The 22,549-nt window shown below is 38.7% G+C and overlaps 1 protein-coding gene and 1 non-coding gene across 4 annotated transcripts; both read left to right on the plus strand.

Moving 5' to 3' along the window:
* Positions 1-183: 183 nt before the first annotated feature.
* On the plus strand, positions 184-21,928 carry CKAP2 (cytoskeleton associated protein 2). Of its 3 annotated transcripts, none has more exons than XM_037527242.2 (9): positions 184-313; positions 1,126-1,210; positions 9,085-9,160; positions 9,571-10,445; positions 11,297-11,501; positions 12,955-13,125; positions 15,637-15,706; positions 19,424-19,679; positions 20,192-21,928. In XM_037527242.2, the coding sequence occupies exons 1-9, from the start codon at positions 244-246 to the stop codon at positions 20,445-20,447; spliced, it is 2,064 nt and encodes a 687-aa protein (XP_037383139.1). In that variant the 5' UTR covers positions 184-243; the 3' UTR covers positions 20,448-21,928. The 3 variants fall into 3 exon arrangements, with proteins under 3 accessions (XP_037383139.1, XP_054557459.1, XP_037383141.1); XM_054701484.1 differs by lacking the exon at positions 184-313 and adding an exon at positions 694-959; XM_037527244.2 differs by lacking the exons at positions 184-313; positions 1,126-1,210 and adding an exon at positions 2,231-2,256.
* On the plus strand, positions 13,912-14,075 carry LOC119260016 (U1 spliceosomal RNA). Its single transcript, XR_005128656.1, has one exon. It is a non-coding gene; the product is annotated as a U1 spliceosomal RNA (small nuclear RNA).
* Positions 21,929-22,549: the final 621 nt, after the last annotated feature.

Below are 22,549 nucleotides of genomic sequence, written 5' to 3' on the forward strand. Positions count from 1 at the left end.
TTAAACCTTGTTTAGGTTTAAAAAATCAGACTCGGCTCCCACGGAGCCCCGGCATTCAAGCCCGGCCCGGTAACCGCAGCCGAGGCCCCGCCCCTCCACGCCCATTGGCCCGTTCAATTCACGCCGTGCACCAATGGGCGGCGGCGGCCGCCGCGCCGTCTAAAGCCGTGTCCCCGCCCCGCGTCAGAGCGCGGCGGCCCGGGCTCCCCGAGTGCCGAGACGCTGCTTCCGACCCCGCGCGTGATGAGCGCCCCGACCGTGCCCCGGGACCTGCAGCTGCCCCCGAGTCAGCGGGGCGAGTCTGCCTTCAGAGGTGAGGGCCGCGGGCCAGCGGGCGGTCGTGGGCCTGAGGACGGCCGCGCGTGCGGAGAGCCCGGGCTCGGCGGTCGGAGCCGGGGCTGCGGGGCCAGCTGCCGCCCCGCCCGCGCGGGGGCGCCCCAAACGGCGGCCCGGCGCCCGCGGCCGCGGCCTTGGCGAGCCGAGTGGTGCCCGCTCTGCGTGGGTGTGTGGAGGAGCGCCTCGCCTCCGGTCGCGGCTGGCCGGGCGTGGCCCCTGGCGGCGTGGACGGGCCCACGGGCGGAGTCCGTTCGGAGTGCGGCGCTTGCGGGGCTGCGCGGGGGGCGGGGCCCCTCCCTGCCGGGAGCCCACTGCGCCTGCGCAGAACGTTCCCCGCGGGCGTCGGCGGCGGGTTCGGCGGGCGCGGGTGGTGCTGATGCCCCGATCGTCGCGCCTTCGACTTCATGGACATCGAGAGCTGGCTAGGTCTTCAGAAGGAAGATTGCTGTTTCTTTGTCCTTCACATGGAAAAGCTAAAGGAAAAAAATTCTCAATCCAGTTCTGGTACATGAGAGAGAACTTGGAGTCTAGTGTCTCCTCTGTACCGTTTACTGTAGTTTCTTGAAGTTTGATGTTCAGTGGCCGCCTGTTGAAGACGGTATTATCCCCTTTTTCATTTGCAGGTGATGAGTGTGTTTCTTATGCTGAGTGGTTGTGGGTACCTCTCATGGTAATTTTTTTCATATGCGAGATATGTCAAGTAGTTCGTTTTTCGAAGTAAAATCTTTAAGCAATGTTTATTTGATACGTTTTAACTAATGTTTGGCTTGTTGCCCTTTTGTTATTTAGAGCAAAGAAGACAAAAACTCAAGGAACAGCTGTTAAAAAGAAAAACTTTTTTTGCGTACAAACAGGACAATCAGCTATTATCCAGGTGGGGTTAAATTTATTTCATTTCAATTCTGTGAAAATGTATCAGAGTTGTCCTTTAATCACGGGCTAGAGGGAGAGTTATACTATACTATATTATAGTTTATATTATAGTGTATAATTTATGTTGGTATATATTGTAGTAGTATTACATATAGTGTATACTATATTAGTCTGCCTAATGTATGTATAAATATCTATTAATATATAGTATATATTGCATAACATCATAATACAGGAGGATGAGCACATAATCATAGGAACAACCTCCCTGAGTAGGAAAAAGGGAGACTACAGATAGAGAGTGAAAGGTTCGGCGCGGTAAAGACAAGGAGAGCCAGGCTACATTTCTCAAAGGGAGGAAAAGTTTATTGTGCCCCAGGCGGACCTCACAGACCCAAGGTGGGGGTCAGTGAAGCCGCGCACGTTGTTAGGGGGAAGCAGGGTTTTATAGGGCGAGGAGAGGTCAGGTGGGTAGTTGGGCTCGTACGGCGGGAAAAGTTTGTTGGGCAGGTAGAGGTTCTTTGTCTGAGATGAGACTCTTAGTGGGAGGGGGGAGGCTCATTGTCTGAGTCCTCCAGGCAGGTATCCGCATTCCTGCCCCCCAGGTGGGCTTCCTGGTTGGCTCCTGCATTCTGGCTTCCTGCATGGACCTTTCAGAGTTTGACTCCCAGTCAGCATAATGCCAGCTTTCATTAGACAGGAGAGAAGGCAGAATGCATGAAAATAGAGGCCATTAGGCTAGTAGTATTTGGTGGAGGAAAGATAAGCTAATTCTTATTAAGATTGCTTTTAATTTTGTCAGTGAGATAACATCACAGTATACTGTAGGCCCAATAGAGTGCCTGATAAGTTAAGATATCATCTTGGGAGCAAACTGCATTTTGATTGCCTCAACCCACACCATACAGGCCAGGGAATCCTGTGAGGAGTATCTACCACCCAGGTGGTAAATATAGGAGCTTAAACTGGGGAGACTGCTATGCTCTGAGCTACTGGCAATACCTGGGAGGAAGAGAAAGCACATATACTCAGAAGATAACTATCAAGGTACCTTGTTTAGTGGGCCCTCTTTCATCATTCAAAATGCATAGTGTAAGCTAGGGCAAAGTGCCCCTTCTCATCATATGAGCAAATATATATGAAAGGCAATGTAACCAAAATTTTGTTATCTCTGAAATGTAGACTTTTTTCTCCTAACATCTCTGAACTTGGAACCTATCTTAGGATCAGGCATGTCAACTTTTCATCTCCTCATAGTATGCGAAAATCAATCTGTTTACTGGTTAAGAAAGCCTCACATCCTGTAGTAACCCATCTATGTCTGTAATGTAAAAGCATTTAGGTCAAATACTAGAGGAAGTACTTTCTTTGGACATGTATTCTAAATGCATTGCTATCTAGAAACTAAAGTTCATATTCTTTATTTTATATACTTTTTTGCATCAGTTTTCACTTTTGCACAATGTATGCATTTTCATCTTGGTTATAGTCCCCATACAATTCCCACCACCCTCCTTATTTTGACCCTAATCCCTCCTACAAACCGCCCCCCCCCCCCCGTGTGTGTGTGTGTGTGTGTGTGTGTGTGTGTGTGTGTGTGTCTCTGGTTTGTAGTTGCTTGTTGATTTTGATTTTTACCCTATTAGTCTTTTTCCTGGTCCCTTATTTAGGTTTCTGGCTTATTTTGCTGAGCATGATCCCTTCCAGCTCCATCCATGTTAATGCAAATTGCATGAGTTTATCTTTTTTGATTGCTGAGTATTATTCCATTGTGTATATGTACTATGTCTTCTTGATCCAGTCATCTATTTTTGGGCATTTGGGTTGTTTCCATAGCTTAGCTGCTGTAAATAGTGCTGCTATAAACATAGGAATGCAGGTGCCCTTTAGAATTAATTAATTAATTAATTAATTCTGTGTCCTTTGGGTAAATACCTAGGAGTGGAATTGCTGGATCATATGGAAGCTCCATCTTTAGCAGGTTGAGGAATCTCCACACACTTTCCACAGTGGTTGGGCCAGTTTGCCCTCCCACCTGCAGTGCAGGAGAGTTCCTTTTTCTCCGCCAACATTTCTCTGCCAACATTTCATCCTCACCAACATTTGTTGTTGCTAGTTTTTTTAATATGTGCCATTCTCACTGGTGTAAGATGGTATCTCATTGTACTTTTGATTTGCATTTCCCTGATTACAGTGATGCTGAATATTTTTTCATATGCCTGCTGGCCATTTGCATTTCCTCTTTGGAGACGTTCCTTTTTAGCTCTTCTGCCATTTTTTGACTGAATTATTTACTTTGTTTTCATTGAGACTCTTCAGCTCTTTGTAGATTTTTGTGATCAGTCCTTTATCATTAGTGTTGTGTGCAAAAATTTTCTCCCAATCAATGGGGTGTCTGTTTGTTTTGGTTACTATCTCTTTTGCTATGCAGAAGCTCTTTAATTTGATGTAGTCCCATCTATTTATCTTTGCCTTCCCTATCACTGCTTTGGGTGATGAGTCTTTAAAGATATTACTGAGGCGTATGTCATGTAGTGTTTCGCCTATATTTCCTTTTATATATTTTATGGTTTCAGGTCTTATGTCTAGTTTTTTAATCCATTTTGAGTTCGTTTTTGTGCATGGTGTGAGGTGGTAGTCAAGCTTCATTCTTTTGCATGTAGCAACCCAGTTTTCCCAGCACCATTTATTGAACAAAATTTCTTTGTTCCAGTGCATATTCTTTGCTTCTTTGTCAACGATTAGTTGACCATAAATCTGGGTTTATTTCTGGATTTTCTATTCAATTCCTTTGGTCTGTGTGTCTGTTCTTGTTCCAATACCAGGCAGTTTTGATTATTATGGCTTTGTAGTATAGTTTGAAGTGTGGGAGTGTGATGCCTCCATTCCCTTTTTTTTTTTTTTTTTTCTCTAGGAGAGCTTTGGCCAATTTGGGGTTTTTGGTGGCTCCATATGAATTTCATCAATATTTGTTCTATTTCTTTGAAGAATGTCATTGAAATTTTTATTGGAATAGCATTGAATCTGTAAATTGTTTTTGGTAGGATGGCCATTTTGATAATGTTTATTCTTCCGATCCATGAGCAGGGGATGTCTGTCCATTTCTTTGTGTCTTCATCTATTTCTTTTAGCAGTATTTTATAGTTTTCTTTCCGAGTTTTTGATTTTTTTTGTTTCAATAATAAAAGGGATGGTTTTCTTGATTTCTTCTTCAGATTTATTGTTTGTGTATAGCAAGGCTACTGATTTTTGTGTGTTGATTTTGTATCCTGCTACTTTACTGTGCTGGTTGATTAGTTTGATTAGTTTTACTGTGGAGTTTTTGGGGTTCTCTATGTATATTATCATATCATCTGCAAATAGTGATAGTTTGACTTCTTGCTTCCCTATTTGGATTCCTTGTATGTCTTTCTCTTGTCTTATTGCTCTGGCTAGGCCTTCCAGTATTATATTGAAAAGCAGTGGTGAGAGTGGACATCCTTGTCTTGTTCCAGACCTTAATGGAAATGCTTTCAACTTTTCACCATTGAGAATGATATTGGCTATGGGCTTGTCATATATGGCCTTTAGGATGTTGAAGTTTGTTCCTTGTATCCCGAGAATTTCAAGGGCCTTTATCATAAATGGGTGTTGTACTTTGTTGAACGCTTTCTCAGCATCTATTGATATTATCATATGGTTTTTCTATTTATTTTTGTTGATGTATTGGATTACATTGATTGATTTTCGGATGTTGAACCATCCTTTTGTCCCCGGAATAAATCCTTCTTGGTCGTGGTGAATTATCTTATGGATACATGGTTGGATTCTGATAGCTAAAATTTTATTGAGGATTTTTGCATCAATCTTCATTAGAGAGATTGGCCTGTAGTTTTCTTTTTTTGAGTTGTCCTTGTTCAGTTTTGGTATTAGTGTAATGTTGGCTTCATAGAACGTGTTTGGTATATTCTTTCCTTCTCAGTTTTTTGAAAGAGTTTATGAAGCACTAATTCGTCTCTGAATGTTTGGTAGAATTCATTTGTAAATCCATCTGGTCCTGGGCTTTTGGTTTGGGGAAGGGTTTTGATGATCATTTCAATTTCACTGCTTGTAATTGGTCTGTTTAGGTGTTCTATTTCTTTTTTTTTTTTTTTTTAGATTTTTATTTATTTATTTATTTATGCAAGCACTGGGTACAGTCAGAAGCGCGGGAGAGTGAGAGAATTCGCCAGAGCGGGAGCAGAGCAGGCAGAAGGACCGAAGTACACTGCTGACGGGAGCAATGAGTAGCAGGAGAGGTCTGCCGGCCATGTGGGACCCTCCTCCTGTGACCGGGGAGCAGCCGGGGATTGAACCGACACTGCAGAGGCTGTGGGCAGCTTCGCAACCAGCGCTCAACTGCTGCGCCACCAGGGAGGCCCTCTATTTCTTCTTTATCTAGCTTTGGGTGATTGTAAAGTTGTAGGAATTTGTCCTTCTGTTCTAGATTATTGAGCTTTTTTGCATATAACTGTTCATAGTAGTTTCTGATTATTCTTTTGATTTCTGCTGTGTCTGTTATGATTTCTCCTCTTTCATTTGTGATACTATTTATTTGTGCTTTTTCCTGTTTTTCCTTTGTGAACTTGGCTAGGGGTTTGTTTATTTTTTCGAAGAACCAACTTTTGGTTTTATTGATCTTTTGGATTTTTTTTTTTTTAGTTTCTATTTCATTTATTTCTGCTTTAATTTTTATTATTTCCTTCTACTGGTTTCAGGTTTTTGTTGTTCTTTTTCTAGTTCTTTGAGATGTGAGATTAGGTTGTTTCTTTGAGTTCTTTCTTATTTCTTGATGTGAGCCTATATTGCTATATATTTTCCTCTTATTACTGCTTTTGCTGCGTCCCATACATTTAGGAAATTGGTGTCCTCTTTGTCATTCAACTCAAAGTATTTTTTAATTTCTTCTTTGATCTCATTACTCCAGTGGTCTTCCGGTAGTGTGGATTTCAATCTCCATGAGCAGGGAGGGTTCCTTGCCTTCTTATTACGATATATTTCTAGTTTGATGCCTTCAAGGTCAGAGAAGATGGTTGGTATGATTTCAGTCTTGGTATATCTGTTGATTTTTGTCTTGTGTCCCAGTATGTGATCGATCCTGGAGAATGATCTATGTGCGCTTGAGAAAAATGTGTACTCAGGTTTTTTTGGATTTAGTGTTCTACATGTCTGTTAAGTCCATGAGGTCTAGATCCTTATTTAGAGCTTTAATGTCATTATTTTTTTGTCTCATTGATCTATCCATTGTTGATAGTGGTGTGTTGAAGTCCCCCACTACATATGTGTTTTCTCTGATGTCTTTTTTCAGAGATGATAATAGTTGTCTGATATATTTTGGTGGTGCTTCATTTGGTGAGTATATGTTAAGAGTGTTATTTCTTCTTGAAGTATTGTCCCCTTGATCATAATGTAGTGACCGTCTGGGTCTCTTTTTACCTTTTGAGTTTGAAGTCTGTTTTATCTGATGTAAGTATAGTTGTTCGTGCCTTCTTTTTTGGTCCATTTGCTTGTAGGATTGTTTTCCATCATTTTACTTTCAGTCTATTTTTATCTTTTGTAGTTAAGTGAGTTTCCTGGAGACAGCAAAAGGTTGGGTCTTGTTTCTTGATCCAGCCTGCAATTCTGTGTCTTTTTATTGAAGAATTTAGTCCATTTACATTTAGAGTTAATATTGATATGTTAGCATCTATATTTGCCTGGTTTTGTTTATTTATTTATTTATTTATTTACTTATTTATTTATTTATTTTGTGGGACCCACACCGGTGGCCCGGGAATGAACCGGTGCTGCAGAGGCTGCGCGCAGCCTTGCAGCCCAGCGCTCAACCGCTGTGCCACCAGGGGAGGCCCTAGATTTTTCTTTCTTTTTTTGTTTTGTTTCATTCTTATTCATCCCTCTGTTGGTTCTGGCTTTAGGACTCCTTGTAGTATTTTTTGGAATGGGGGTTTAGTCATACAGAAATTCCAGAGTTTCTGTTTGTCTGGGAAGGTCCTTACTCTTTCTTCATAGAGGAAGGAAAGCTTTGCGGGATAGAGTATTCTTGGTTGGCATCTGTTTTCTTGGAGGCTGTTGACTATGTTCCTCCACTCTCTCCTTACCCGTAGTGTTTCTTTGGAGAAGCTTGATGTCAGCCTGATTGGTTTTCCTTTATGTTATCTGTTTCTTCCCTCTTGTCAGCTTCATTATTTTTTCCTTGTCTTGGATTCTTGGGAGCTTTACTATTATGTGTCTTGCTGTATATTTCCTTTCATCATGGAAGTTTGGTTTTCTTCTTGCTTTTTGTATGTTTATTTTCAGTTCCTTCTTCATGTTTGGGAAGTTCTCTTCAGTTATTTCCTTGAATATTTTCTCTGTTCCTATATCTCTTGCCTCTCCTTCCAGGATTCCTATAACTCATATTTCCTTTCCTCATGGAGTCAGATAGTTCCCGAAGTCTTTCTTCATTCTTTTTCATTTGTACTTCTCTTTCCTTTTTGGTTTTGGTTCTTTTTATTTCTGTGTCTTATTCATTCTTCCATTTCATCTATTCTGCTTTCACTGTTTTTCCGCAGAGTTCTTTAGCTCCTCCATTAATCCTTTGATCTCCTGCATTTTTTTCACTTCCCTCTTAGGGACTCAATTTCATTCTTCTGATCGTTGATTATTTTTTCCCTTATTATTGTTTTCCTTAATGACTTCTGTCAGTTTTTTAATCATGGCAATTTTAAATTCTCTTTCTGGAAGGCTCAGAAGTTCTTCCAAGTCACTGTTGTTGCATTCTGGTGGTTGATTTTTCTTTTTGTGGTGTGTTTTTTCCCTGAGGACTTGCTTGGTTGCTTGTAGTTTTTCTTCTCCCTGCTGCTTGTTTTCTAATTTGTCCTATGCGTTGGGACACTGTGTTGCTGGTACTGGCTGGCATCTTTTTGGTATACTCTTTCTGGGATGTAGGAAACTGGTGGTCCAATCTAGTCAAATACTGTTATGCCAGAAGTCCAGTATGGCAGTGGTACTATGAATATGTTAATGGTCGCGGTCACAGAATATCTCCTCTTTCTGTATTTGTTTAATTCCAAAGGTGTGTCTTGAGGTCCCACAGGCTGCCCTGGAGGTTGGGTGGCTGGATCACCCACTAGTCTCCAAATTGCTGGATCCCTCTCTGGGCTCTGACTCCCTGCCAGGCAGGGCCTGGCTTGTGGGGACCTTCAGCTCACCTCTGGTTGTGGGGGCAACCCTTTCCCAATTCCACACAGTCTTGGTGGGTTCTGGTGGCAAAAATCCCTATTGTAAAATGGCAAGTCAGAAGTCCCTGTGCCTGAGGTCTGCCCTGGCGGTGGCTGGATTCCCCTCTGGGCTCCGACTGGTGGGGGCTTTTCAGCTCACCTCTGGCTGTGGGGGCAGCCCTTTCCCAGTTCCACGCAGTATCGGTTATCCTTCCATGCGGTCTTGGTTGTCCAGTTCATATTCTTAGTACATTAAGCTGTGAGTGTATGTGTGGTAAATTTAGGATTTCTTTTGAGAGAGCTAGTTAAAAAATTTTTAAAGTTAAATACTTGTTCCTATACTTAAAACTGAGCAAAGTGTTACTTTAAAAAGGTTTTGGTTTGTTTATTTTTTTAAAGATTTGTTTGACTAGAAAAAATGATTTAGAATAGATTCTTAATTGTTTTTAAAATATTTATGGGTAGCGTGTTAAGATTGAAGGAAATAGCTTTAACTTTCTTGCCATCTTGTTCATATTATTAAATCACAATATAAGTCTCAGTTCAGTTGCTGCCTCGATTTAAATTAAAGAATTCGGTTAATTGTTAACATCCTTCCATCCCTCCTCCAAGAAAGGAAACCTCCTTGGTACAGGGTTAATTTGTTATTTTTAATTAGGAAAGACCAGAGAGTGATGACATCTGAGACCCAGGTTCAAGAACAAACAAAAGTTCTGAAACTTCATACCAAAATGGTAAGCTATGGACATAGCCCCCATAAACTTTTCCTTTTCCTCTTTTCCCTTTCCTAAACTCTTCTGAAAAAAAAAAAAAAATGAGTTCTCAGGACCCCCTGGTGGCACAAGGGGTTAAGCACTGCACTATGAAGTGACTTGCAGTCTCTGCAGCACAAGTTCTATCCCTGGGCCAGCCAGGGAGAAACCCACATGGCAAGGCAGACTTGTCCTGTCTCGCCCGCTCCTCCCCTCAGCAGTGTATTTTGGTTAGTCTGCCTGTTCTGTTCCCCCACTCTGTCTCTGGTGGATCCTCTTACCCCCTCTTTATCTCTAGCCTGTACCCCAGCTCTTGTATGCATAAATAAATAAATCTTTAAAAAAATAAATTGAGTTCTGAAGTAGTGATTTGTCTTAAATAATTCTTTTAGGCTGATAAAGAAAACGCTGGTAGACCTACAGGGAGCAAACATAATATAAGGGTGGAAAAAAATTGTATGCCTTTAAAATCTTCTAGTGAATTAACCAATTCAAATATATCGATTGATTCACATACTTTGGAGGATAATAATCAAGCTCTGCAGTTGTCAATTAAAGATGACCCCCAAAGTCAACCAATGACGTTAAGCCAAGCATTTCACCTTAAAAACAATAGTAAAAAGAAACAAACACCTACAGAAAAACCAAAGCAAGATGCTACCATGCCCAAGAAACCTGTTCTTGGATCTTATCGTGGCCAGATTGTTCAGTCTAAGGTTAATTCATTTAGAAAACCTCTACAAATCAAAGATGAGAGTTCTACAACAAGGAAACTTTCAGCTACTGTCACTAAAGTTACAAAGCCTCTGCCTGTAAACACTAGCAGTGTAATAGTGAGAAGTGATCGACCTTTAAACATGACCACTACAACTAAATTTGTGAGCTCTACATCTCAGAACAAACAACTTGTGCGACCTTCTATTAGAAGTCACCAGGACAAGCAAGACACCACGAAACAAGGCATCATGAAACAGAGCATCAGTAGAACCTCTGCCAATGTCACAGTTCGGAAAGGGCCTCATGACAAAGAATTACCACAATTAAATACAGTTGTATCTAGTTTCAAAGTCAGTTCTTCTCAGGATATAAAGAGAAATAAAGCACTATCAAAAAGTGTGACATCTGAAACTGTAGTCTGGCCTGCTTCATCTTATAAAACCAAACTGATAGAAAATTCAAAAACCATTGATCAGCACAGACATACTATAGCAAAAGCAACTGTTGACAGTAGACCAACTCGGCCCAAAGAAACTGCAGAAGAGAGAAAGTAAGTACATGGAATTTTATTAGCTTAAATTTTTTTTGATGTAACTGGTTTATAACTATATACAGACTTAGGGCCTCCCCGGTGGCGCAGCGGTTGAGCGCTGGGTTGCGAAGCTGCGCGCGGCCTCTGCGGCGCCGGTACGATCCCCGGCTGCTCCCCGGCCACCAGAGGAGGGTCCCACATGGCGCGCAGACATCTCCTGCCACCCGCTGCTCCTCTCAGCAGTGTGCTTCGGTCCTTCTGCCTGCTCTGCTTCCCGCTCTGGCTCTGGTGAATTCTCTCACCCTCCCGCGCTTCTGACTGTACCCAGTGCATGTATAAACAAAAACAAAAACAAACAAACCAGCAAACAAATAAATAAAGCATGCCTCTATAAAAAAAAAAAAATAAATAACTATATACAGACTTACATTATAGCATTATAGTTCAACATTTATATATGCTACATTGCCATCGCCACCAAAAATCTACAAATTTTTAATTTGTAAATTTGATTTATAATTTCTTAGAATGTATTAGAATTTTTTTGTATATGGATTCTCCAGCATGTGCTGACAATAATAGTATGACTTTAGTCATTGTGCTTATGTTTCATTTGGTTATTTTGTATAATCTAAGTTAAAATACTTAATGAAATAGGGAAATATTTTTAAGCCTTTCTGTTTAAAACTACATTCTTGGGGTTTTTGAGCATATAATATTGATATATTCTATTTTTTTTTAAACTTATGATCTATGCGTGTACCACTGACATGGAACTACTCTTAAAAGACCTGAAATACTTTTTAACTTATATTTGACAGTGTATCATCAGTGTCACAGTAATGCTTATGTACTGCTTCTAACTGTAGAGCTCGTCTGAATGAGTGGAAGGCTGGCAAAGGAAGAATGCTAAAAAGGCCTCCAACCTCAGTAGTTACGCAGCCTGAGCCTGAAGCACAAAATGAAAAACCAGTTGGATCCTTTTGGACTACCATGGCTGAGGAAGATGAACAAAGATTATTTACTGAAAAAGTAAACAAGACATTTTCTGAATGCCTGAACCTGATTAATGAGGTATCTTTATTTTATATTTATATGGCATTTTATAGTTTACAAATTACCTTCATAAACATTTTATTAAAGTATACTGTCAATCTTTTTGACCAGCAATTGGTGGTATTATGTTGATTTAATGTTAATTGTGAGATTATTCCTCTCTAACCTTTAATGGATTGCATTTTCATTGAGTTTGTATAACTATATCAAAGGCTTAATTAGAGGGGCCTCCCCTGGTGGCGCAGCGGTTGAGTATTGGGTTGCGCAGTGGTTGAGTGCTGGGTTGCGAAGCTGCAAGCAGCCTCTGCAGCACTGGTTCGATCCCCGGCCGCTGGGCAAGGGTCCCACATGGTACGCAGACCTCTCCTGCCACCCGCTGCTCCCCTCTGCAGTGTACCTCGTTGGTCTGCCTGTTCCGTTCCCTGCTCTGGCTCTGGTGAATTCTCTCACCCTCCTGCGCTTCTGACTATACCCAGTGCTTGTATAAATAAATAAATATTTTTTTTTTTTAAAGCTTAATTAGAAATTTTTACTCCAGATGTAAATAGTGTATTCCTCTCAGATATCAATATACAGTAGCAGGAGAGTGGGATTTTTTACCTATGAAACTTCTGTTTACATTCTTTCAGTATATTTATAATTTTTGTCACTTATAACAACACAAATTAGTAAGTAGTAGTTATCACAGATTAAATTAAAAAGCTAAAATATTTGCAGACAGAACCCCATTAATGTAAACTGATGTAATCATGTTCTTGAATTTATTGTACAGTTTCAATATTTGGACCAAAATCCTATGGAGTATAATAATCAACTCCAGAATTTTTCTTTATTCCCTGATTGCTCTTTAATTTTGCTTTGGTCACCCACTAGCATCTCAGATTTAAATAAATAGATTTGATTTCAAACCCTGCTGTAGTCTTCATAAGCCTCTTTTTGTTGTTCTGAAAACCAGTAAAAATTGCAGTTCGGGAAACTCTTGATGCTAGTCTTATTTTTGCTTTACTGAGGTTTTTGTTGATATTATAGAATTTTCCTTCCTTACTGTTTAACTATATGTAGCTCTTACTTAACAGATCCCTTATGTCAAAACCTGACAAAGACAAAATAAATAACCTGCAAGCAGTTCTCACAAAAACATTTGGTAGGTATAAAAATTCTAAATAAAATGTTAACAAGTGGATTATTTCCACAAAATATAAGAAGGTAAACTTTGAGACCAAATAGAGTACTAGTCATGTTTGAGTCATATCTCATCTACAATTTCATTTTTTGCTCTCTTATACTCCTGATTGATTCACTTCTTGCTAGCCATGCAGAATAATGGAGTAATCCAGAGGATAATAGTGAATATATTTTTATGAATAGTTTTCTATCCAGTCTTATCATTGATCTTGATTATAGTAAGCTTATTTATTAATATAGTTTATAGGCTGAAAGGTATCACTCACTTTATTTCTTGCTATTTTAGGGATGCCCAAACGAAGAAATACTGGTCATACTGAACGACCTCATTAAAAATATTCCAGATGCCAAGAAACTTGTTAAGTATTGGATATGCCTTGCACGTATTGAACCAATCACAAGTCCTATTGAAAATGTTATTGCAATCTATGAGAAGGCCATTCTGGCAGGAGCTCAGGTGAGATGAAGACTCATGGAATTTTTTATTAAATGTTTTAAGTGTAAATGATTCAGAATTATCTTGGAACACATTGACAGTTTAACTTGATAGAATTGTGGCCATGTATGTGATTGTAATGATCATTTAAAGACTAAGTGTTGGATTATAAAAGCTGTTTCCCAGCATTCTAAAATTTGTTCATGTACTACGGGTAATCGGATGTAAGCATATGGACATAAGATGAAATATACACTTAATGAAACTATTTTAGTACACTTGCCATTGTGTGCATTTCCTGGTTAAGAATTCCAGGAAACTGAATTTTTAATATTAAAATTTGTTGAATACAGAGCAAATGGAATTAAGTTAACTGGTTAGCAAGTTCTGATGACTTTGTGAAATAACTTTCACTTTAGGAGTGAGCCTTAATGTACTCACATTTATATGCTATTTGTTTTTCCTACTCATGCATAGAAATGCCAAGAACTAGTTTCTCTAACATTGTTAGCACTGTAGTGAAGTCCTCTCACCTCTTCCTAGTCTGTTGCAACGAAAGTCCCTGGTATAGTAAAAATTGTATCTTGAGGTTTTTTTAGCTTAGTTGTTTTTTTATATTTATGGGTAAGTGTCCCTAAAGTATATTTCCCTTTTATAAAGTTTTGCAAGAACACATTTAGAGATTATTTACAGAGTTTTTACAAATTGTTTTTAAGATTTTCTTTAAGAAGTATATATTCACTTTAGTCTCAGCAAAGCCAATAAATGTTGTTTGACTCTTCACTTGAATCAAAAATCAAATATTCAATACTTACCTGGCAGGGGAGATACCATGATCACAAAGGTGGTTTTCCCAGGGCGAGGCTTATGCACTGCACTCCGGATGTGCTGACCACTACGATTTCCCCAAATGTGGGAAACTCGACTGCATAATTTGTGGTAGTGGGGGATTGTGTTCGCGCTCTCCCCTTAAAAAAAAAAAAAGAAAAGAAAAAGAAAAAAAATCAAATATTCAGCAGCTAGATATAAAACTGTTAGGTATAAAACACTTTGCTGAAGGATACTAATTTCACAGACTTCCACATGGAACAGAATATTAGGTTCTACTACACTGAACCAGAGGAAACTTTACGTAAGACAGTTTATGGCAGTATAGTTAGGAATCATAACTGGATGCAAGGCTTCACATAGAATGCAATAGTGTAAGGAGAAAGATGTGACACCAGAGCAGAAACTAGAAAACAAAAATCAAAATTAGTCCCCCCAAAATGAAACCAAGTTCAATGAGTAGGTCAGGACTGAATTCTGAATTAAGACTATGAGCCAGAGCTTTCTTTCCCTTTTATATAATACCTTGAATATATTGCATTAGTAGTCACTGTAGATCATGGAAAATAGGAAATGTTTATAATATCTTGCATACAATATACATTAGGCTGATCAGTCTACACTGTTAATGGATGCATGTGAAACAAAAATATCATAAACTTGAATATAAGAGAAAAGGAGAAAACAATATAAACATCAAACGTAAACTTATTTAACAGGCTCTAATTTCTTTAATAAATATTAATAACATTGTTTTGATGCTTGTTCATTTATTTAGTGCATATCAGGTAAGCGGTAATCATTACCCAAAACTTAAAAATTTATGGGGAGAAATTTAAAATCAAAATTTTATCCCTTAAGTTCATTTTTATTCTATAAATTGGAAAAGAGTAGTTTTTCAACTTGAACACCCTAGGTGTTCTGAGAAGTGCCGCGGACCAGCACAGCAGTAGACAGTAGACGATGAGGCCACCTCAGGGTTGAGAGAAGCGTGCAGGGTGGTCAGGGCGTCGGGGAAAGAAATGACAAACAGACACACTTCAAGAGTGAAAATCTGAGTGTAATTTTCTTTAAGTTTGTGACCAGTATATATATGTTTTCCAAAAGCACAGGAATGAATATCAATGAAATTAGCTTGCTCATGGGCTCAGTCAATCATCATCAGGGAGGTGATCTACATAACAAGCAATGACCATTATAGAAGAAGGAAGGAAGTTTAGAAAGACAAATAAGGGATTAAAGTTGTAGTTCTAGAAAGACGGGATAAGATTTTTAGCATTCTTGTAGTGGTTCTTGGTGGTTGTTATCTTTTGATAAGCTTCTGCCTTTTCAGGGAACTTTCAGCTGCACTTCCTCTGCTTCAGGGTGTTCTCCCCTGGCGCGCTGGTTGCCCAGCCGGATCTAGGGACCGTGGCGAAAGCCATTCCTAAAGATCACTGCGGGGGGAGGTGCAGCAGGTAGGGTTTTGCTGTTCTTCCCCTGCGCGCTGGTTGCCCAGCCGGACCTAGGGCCGGTTAGCCCTAAAGGTCACTGCAGGGGGAGGTGCAGCAGAGAAGCATGGCCTAAGAACCACTGCCTGATTTTAAAATAGGAAATTTTGGTTTTCATATTTCACTGTTTTAGTATTTTCAACTTGGACAGCCTAGTTAATGTTTGAGAACATAAAACTTACCTGGTCTGCTTTCTTCATTAAAAAAAATTAAGCCTATTGAAGAGATGCGGCATACAATTGTAGACATTCTAACAACGAAGAGCCAAGAAAAAGTTAAATTTGGTAAGTTTCTTTTGTCTCCTTCACTTGAATTGTGATTTTATTATATGTCTTTGCTCAGTTATTTTTCTTTTATCTTTCAGACTTTTAAAATGTTTATTTTGTTCTTTCCACATACTGCTGTTGCCCTACCTCTGATAGTCAGTAGTTTTATGTAATCTGAAGAATTTTTAATTAGGAGATCAGTTTCCAAACCCAGATTTGTCATTGAGTGTTACTAAGTGAGTTAACTTACCTCTGTGGACTTATAATTTCCTGTCTTAAAAATAAGGTGGCTTTGGGGAAGGAGGGGAAAAATGGGAGGGGAAAAAAAGGTCGTTTGATTAGATGATCTCTAAAGACTTTCACCTACTGAATGGTGTCATCTGTTCCATGCCCATTCAGGAATTCTCTTTTGCCAGGGATAGTAGGTAGAGATGAAGTAGGTTCATTTGCTGTGAGATATATATATATAAAATATAATTGCTTTCTAGATTCAGATATTAGGTTGTGTCAAATGCTTGGACATTTTGCAAGAAATATAACTCCATCCTTATCTGTAGATAATGTTATTCTTTTCCTCAAGATTATTGAAATTACTGAATGAAATAATGTATATAAATATCACTCTCTGGCACACATTTAGCCATTGTTAATGTTCATTAGCTGGGAAGAAAAGAAATGACTACATAAAAATGTAAACTAGGGCCTCCCCGGTGGCGCAGCCGTTGAGCGGGGTTGCGAAGCTGCCCGCGCCTCTGCGGCCCCAGTTCGATCCCCAGCTGCTCCCCGGCCACCAGAGGAGGGTCCCACATGGTGCGCAGACCTCTCCTGCCGCCCGCTGCTCCCCTCAGCAGTGTACTTCGGTCCTTCTGCCTGCTCTGCTCCCTGCTCTGGCTCTGGTGAATTCTCTCACCCTCCTGCGCTTCTGACTGTACCCAGTGCATGTATAAACAAACAAACAAACAAACAAATAAAGAAAGAAAGAAAACATGCCTCTATAAAAAAAAAAAAATGTAAACTAAATTGTTCCCTTGGTTAGAGCAATTTCTAGTTTTGTTAGAGCAGTTTCTAGTTATGCTTGTGTCGGAACTTTTTTAGACTGTTGATATGTACTGCTAAATTGCTTTCCAGGCTAGTTACAAGTATCCTTATTCTCAGTACACAACATAAGTTTAGAATGTAGAGATCTAGATCATGAGTTAACTTGAAGTAAAATAAAAAATTGTACTAATATTCTAAATTGTGTTACATATCAGTTTTAGTTACATGTGATATCAAAAAAAGAGAAAAAAGACAATATTTAATGGGATTAATTAGTTCATGACTTATGTGTGAGGGGCTCTTGCTTCTTTGGCTGTATGTGTAGTTCTGTTATAGGACAGGGAGAGGGGCAGCCCAAGCCCCGCAAACCTGCCTATTCTAAATGGGTTCTGCCATCCGCCGCATCAACACAAAACATAGGAGACTTTAATGGGAAGGAACTTTAATAAAACTAGGAAACAATACAGGTAAGGCAAAGAGTCTAGTTTCTAAATGAAGCACCCAAAGTTACCCGTCCCCTCGTGGGTAAAAGTCCATCCAAATGGGATTGGCCCAGAGCAAAGCCCCAAAGCCTGCCACAAGTCTAAAGCATCTTCCAGTGGGGACCCACAGCAAAGGGTCAAAAATAACCAGACAAGCCCGGAAGGAAAAGAGCAAAATCAACATCAAGATAAAAGCTGCCATGGTCACCTCCCCATGGGTCTCACCCACATCTGTGTCACCCAGTCTACGACCAAAAGACAAGCGCAGTTTCTTCACGTGTCTCTAGGCTCCATGCGCCTCCTCCAGGTCTCCTGGCTCCATCCTGCTTCCTTCCTCAGTCTCTTCTGCAGCTTCTCCTCTTCCTGCTCAGCTCCACCCTCCCTTGGGTGGGGCAGGGAACCTCCCCCTTTCCTGGGGACCACCCTGTTACAGTTCAACAAAGAATATTTCAATTTGTGCTTACTGTTAATATACCTTGGGGAAGCATACAGATGTCTGCAATCTGACCTTACTGGCTATATTTAATGAAGGAGCTTGAGAAGGAATTGTGGGAGAGAAGAGGAAAGACTAGTATACCACAACCAAAAGGCAGAGAAAGGTTTAAGAATAACCCAATCCTGTGCCTTGCTAAAAGACAGCAAAGTGGAAATAAGAATTTCAGAAAGAATCTTCATCATTCTCACTGGCTACAGAAATATGTGGAAAGATAAAACAAGTGTTTAAATCTGGTTCAGTTATTTTTCTTACTTTTCCTTAAAAGAATAATACTGGGCCTTCCCCGTGGCGCAGCGGTTGAGCGCTGGGCTGCAAAGCTGCCCACAGCCTCTGCAGCGCCAGTTCGATCCGGGGCCCACATGGCGCGCAGACCTCTTCTGCCGTGCCCGCTGCTCCCCTCAGCAGTGTACCTCGGTTCTTCTGTCTGTTCTGCTCCCTGCTCTGGCTCTGGTGAATTCTCTCACCCTCCCGCGCTTCTGACTGTACCCAGTGCTTGTATAAATAAATAAATAAATATTAAAAAAAAAAAGAATAATACTAATTTGTGGGCATCTTTTCTAACAAGTAGAATATTTTTCCTTAGTTGTAAAAAAAGAAAAATGCTATCTATAAACTCTTGTGTTTAAGTTTCAGATATAAAATCAGATTTACAAATTATTTATAAAGTGTAAGAGAATACCATCAGGAAATTTAAGACAATAGTAATAGAGACAAATACCACTTGGATGTCTCAACCTCACATATCCAAACTTGAATATATCGTTTTTCCCTAAACCTTTTTTCTTTTGGTTGCCTATCAGTGAATAACACTATCTAGTTCTCTAAGCCAGAAATCTTGGGATTATCTTTTACTTCCTCACCCCACCTGTATTCCCCAGCTATTCAAATTTAGTTTAACTTCCTAAGCATTTCTTAAAACTGTCCACTTCTTTCCATCATTACTGTCATAACTATAGTCTGGGTCACCTATTGCTACTAACCTGAACAGTAGCTCCCAATTTTGTTTCCATGCTTCTCTACTCTTGTCCTAAAGTGTCCTGTCACTCATCTGCTTAAGTTCCTAACGCCAGCCTCTTGTCACTCTCCCTCTCCTCCACATCCCTCAATTTCTTTTCTGTTGTTTCTTTTCCTTTTTTAATTTCTTAGAATGGTCTATATAATCTATCTTGCCTCTTGGTCTCTCCAGGCCAGTCTTCATCTTCTAACCCAATTCCCACTAATCCTTTAGACCTCAAATGTCATTTCCTTGGGACAGCCTTCCTTGATCCCCTCCTTCCCTCTCCTACCAACTGGATTGCATTCGCCTATTTGTGCTTCCTATTTTCCTTTGCACTACCTGGTGTACTAGATTGCTTCTGGCATTGTTTCTCTTGTCTTTTAAACTATAAACTCCATGACAAGGACAGTGTCTTATAACCTTTGTTCTTACCTCAATTACAGAACCTTTCTCATTTTATAATTACTTTCAAGTATGTCTCTTGCATGGAGTATGCCCTTAAAGGACTTTTGTATTTGTAACTATAATCCCTGATGTGTAGGAGAGAGTAAATATTTGTTAAATAATTGGTAGCAGTTTTTGTTTGGGAAATTTACTGGGTAGGAGATGCAGTTTTGTTCTTTTATTTTGAAAATTTGGCCAATAATGAATGACTTTAATGTTTTTTTTATTTTATTCTTTAAATGTGACCAAAAGCTTAATCTATAAATATGTTTCTATAGGGGAAAAGATTGAGGAAACTTGTGCAATCAAGGAACAAATCCAAGAAGTCAGCATTGAAGATACAAGTATTAGTCTAGATTCAGGAAAACCGGAAATTGAAAATAAACATCATAAAAATTTGGTATTTCAAGATTGTGAAAAATCACATGATGACAAAACAAAAGATCCGATCAGTGATACTAAAACTCCTAATACAGAAACCAGGATGAGTTGCTTAATTAAATATAATGTGTCTACTACACCATACTTGCAAAGGTAAACTTTTAAAAAGCAGTGTGCTGCACTTTTCTTTTTATGCTTAAAGTTCATAAATGTGAGTAACTCTTAGGGTTCTAAAAAACTGAGAGAGAGATTCAGATGAAAACTACCATGTTAATAGAAAGATTTCAAATATGTCATTGGCACATTTCACCTTTTAAATACTGTATTTGCTTTTCCCTAACTGTAATCATTTTGAAAAAGAAAAAAAATTATATCATTTTTGTTTAGTCTCTTGTTGTGTTTAGTTGATAACAATGTTTTGGAAGAGAGCAGCTACCCAGTTCTATAGATTTTCAAGTATTCGTTGTGTACAAAATTTAACAACAAACAGAGAAAAGAATAAATTCCTTACTTTAAGGAGCTTATAGTGCTCTCTCTCTAAGACAATCATATTACAGTGGTTGTAAAATACAAGTTATACAGTGTGATAAATAGCATAAAAATACAAAGTCAAAATGTTAGCCTGTTATGTAACTCTGAAAATAAATTTGTTTTTCTGCTTTTAGCTTAAAAAAGAAGATGCAGTTTGATGAAACAAATTCTACGTTTAAAGAGCTGAAGTTTCTAACACCAGTTAGACGTTCTCAGCGTCTTCAGGAGAAGACTTCTAAATTGCCCGATATGTTGAAAGACCATTATCCTTGTGTGTCTTCACTGGAACAGTTAACAGAATTGGGAAATGAAAAGGATGCTTTTGTTTGCCGCCCTAATGCAGCACTGTGCCGGATGTACTTGGAGACCGAAACAATAGAAGAGAAATAAAACTATGATAGGAATGGGGTTTTTATTTTGCCTGGGGTGTTTTGTCTGGTTGATTTTTGTGGTTTTATATATCTCTTAGGTCGGGACATAGCCATGTTCCTAATATTCATAGCAGGAAGCACTTTTTTAACATTCGTCTTATAGCAGTTGTCTCATGTGTCTCGATGCTAACCTACCTTGTCTATCTCAACAGAATGAGTTTTTGCCTAAGATAGGTAAATTTTGTCAGCTAGTTACTGTATTCCTTGAATACAGGTATGTTTCATTGCAGTATTAGTTTGTTCTTTTACTTATTTTGGTAAAAGAAGTAACACTGCAGTCTAAGTAAGTTTTAGGTGTCCATCATTGGGAGTCAACATGTGTTTATACCACTTTAAGTTCACCTCTAAATGACCAGTTCTGTCCTCACCATACCATAGCCCCCTTTTCACTTTTAATAGTCCCAAGTTACACCAAAATTGTAAGTCATCAAATATAAGTACAGCATGCATTCTCAGGAATGAGATGTTCTAGATAAAATATTTTTGCATGGAAATGTTTTTAAAATTTATGATACATATCCCTGCCTTTAAACAGAATGCAGATTTTGTTTGTTTTTGGCCATTCCTTAATTGTTGATCACTTTGAGAGTCAGCCATTATAATGTGTAGAGTGACTTTCTTTAATTATTAAGACAGAAGATTCAGCTTGCTTTTTCACCAGACTCTTGTTACCCAGACTACTGACTGTTGTACCCCTCAAGCCTGCCTGGGGTTCTTCGCTGTCATTTTCCATCAACACTAATGAGTCTGCATCTGTGGTCTCTTGGCTTCTCTCTTGATTTGTAGCGAAGGTTACCAAGTACTGTTAACTAAATACTCCATTTCAAACAGAATATACTTAGTGGTAAGAAGGGAAAGGTGCCAAACTTAGTGGGTATTTGAAATGTTAAATCTGAATTTCTTTCTTTAGTTTCCTTTATAACTTGACTATCTAAAATTTTAGTTAAAATTTTAACTTCTGTTACTTCATGGTTTAACATTCTGACAGTTTATAGATTATTAAAATGGAATTAGAGAAGGATGTATTTAATATGATTGAAATTTAGGTAGTATTTCTAAAATAACTAATATTTAAACTTGCTTTCTTCTTCATAATAAAAAATTTCTATTAGAATCATTTACCCTGAAACATAGTTACATACAGTAAACAGTTTTCTTCTCCCCATACATAAATACTAACAACCAAATTGTCGACTAAGTTCCTGAACTAATACTTAACTGTCATACATTCTCCTTCAACTCTAGCTTCAAATAAATAATTGACCAGTGTAAAAGATATGTTTTAAAACTGTAATATGAATGTGGTTGAAAAATTACAGTCATACTCATTTATTCCTTTTGTATAACAGTACCTATCATCTATTTATTGTCTTCTCATATTGTAAGGATTTTTTTCTCCAGTTGTGTGCCTAATATGTATACAATAAATTAAAATATCTACATAACAATATTCCAGTGACATTCATTTCAACAAATAGGAAATGCAGTTTAATCAAAGTTAATAAGTTTGAAACTTGCCTTTGAAATATGGTGTGATTTGACTTGAGGTTTCAACACTTAAATGTATGCTTAATGGTATATTTCCTTTTGAGAAATTACCTAAAAATTTCCCTTAATGCTTTTTTCCCTTCATATTTATATGAATGGCCCCAAATGTGCCATTTTGAAATGAACTTCAAGCTTGCCTATACTGTCAGCTTTATACAATTCACATTATCTGGTTCACTTGGCCGTATAACATAATGGCTTGAAATAACCAAGAGAGAAACTGTTCTATGTTTGGACAAGTTTTCATAGCATATTTTTCCTCTCTTTTCAACTTAAGGAAAATCTAAATAGTTCTAGTGCTTACATTTACAACCATAGGTCTAACTTTTCAGATGCTTCACAGCTATCATCTTTTCAGATGCCTAGGAACAGCTATTGTATCTTACCTAAGTTTTTTCCAAGCTAAGTGATCTCCAAAGGTGTGATAAGGTGTGTGAACTTTGAAGTCTAACAAACCTACATTCAAGATCTCAGTTCTTAACCTTCCTTTTTTTTTAATTTTTATTTTTTAAG

This window comes from Talpa occidentalis, unplaced genomic scaffold, assembly GCF_014898055.3.
Source record: "Talpa occidentalis isolate TD23 unplaced genomic scaffold, MPIMG_talOcc4v2.1 talOcc4.5, whole genome shotgun sequence".
In the NCBI taxonomy this organism is placed as follows: domain Eukaryota; kingdom Metazoa; phylum Chordata; class Mammalia; order Eulipotyphla; family Talpidae; genus Talpa; species Talpa occidentalis.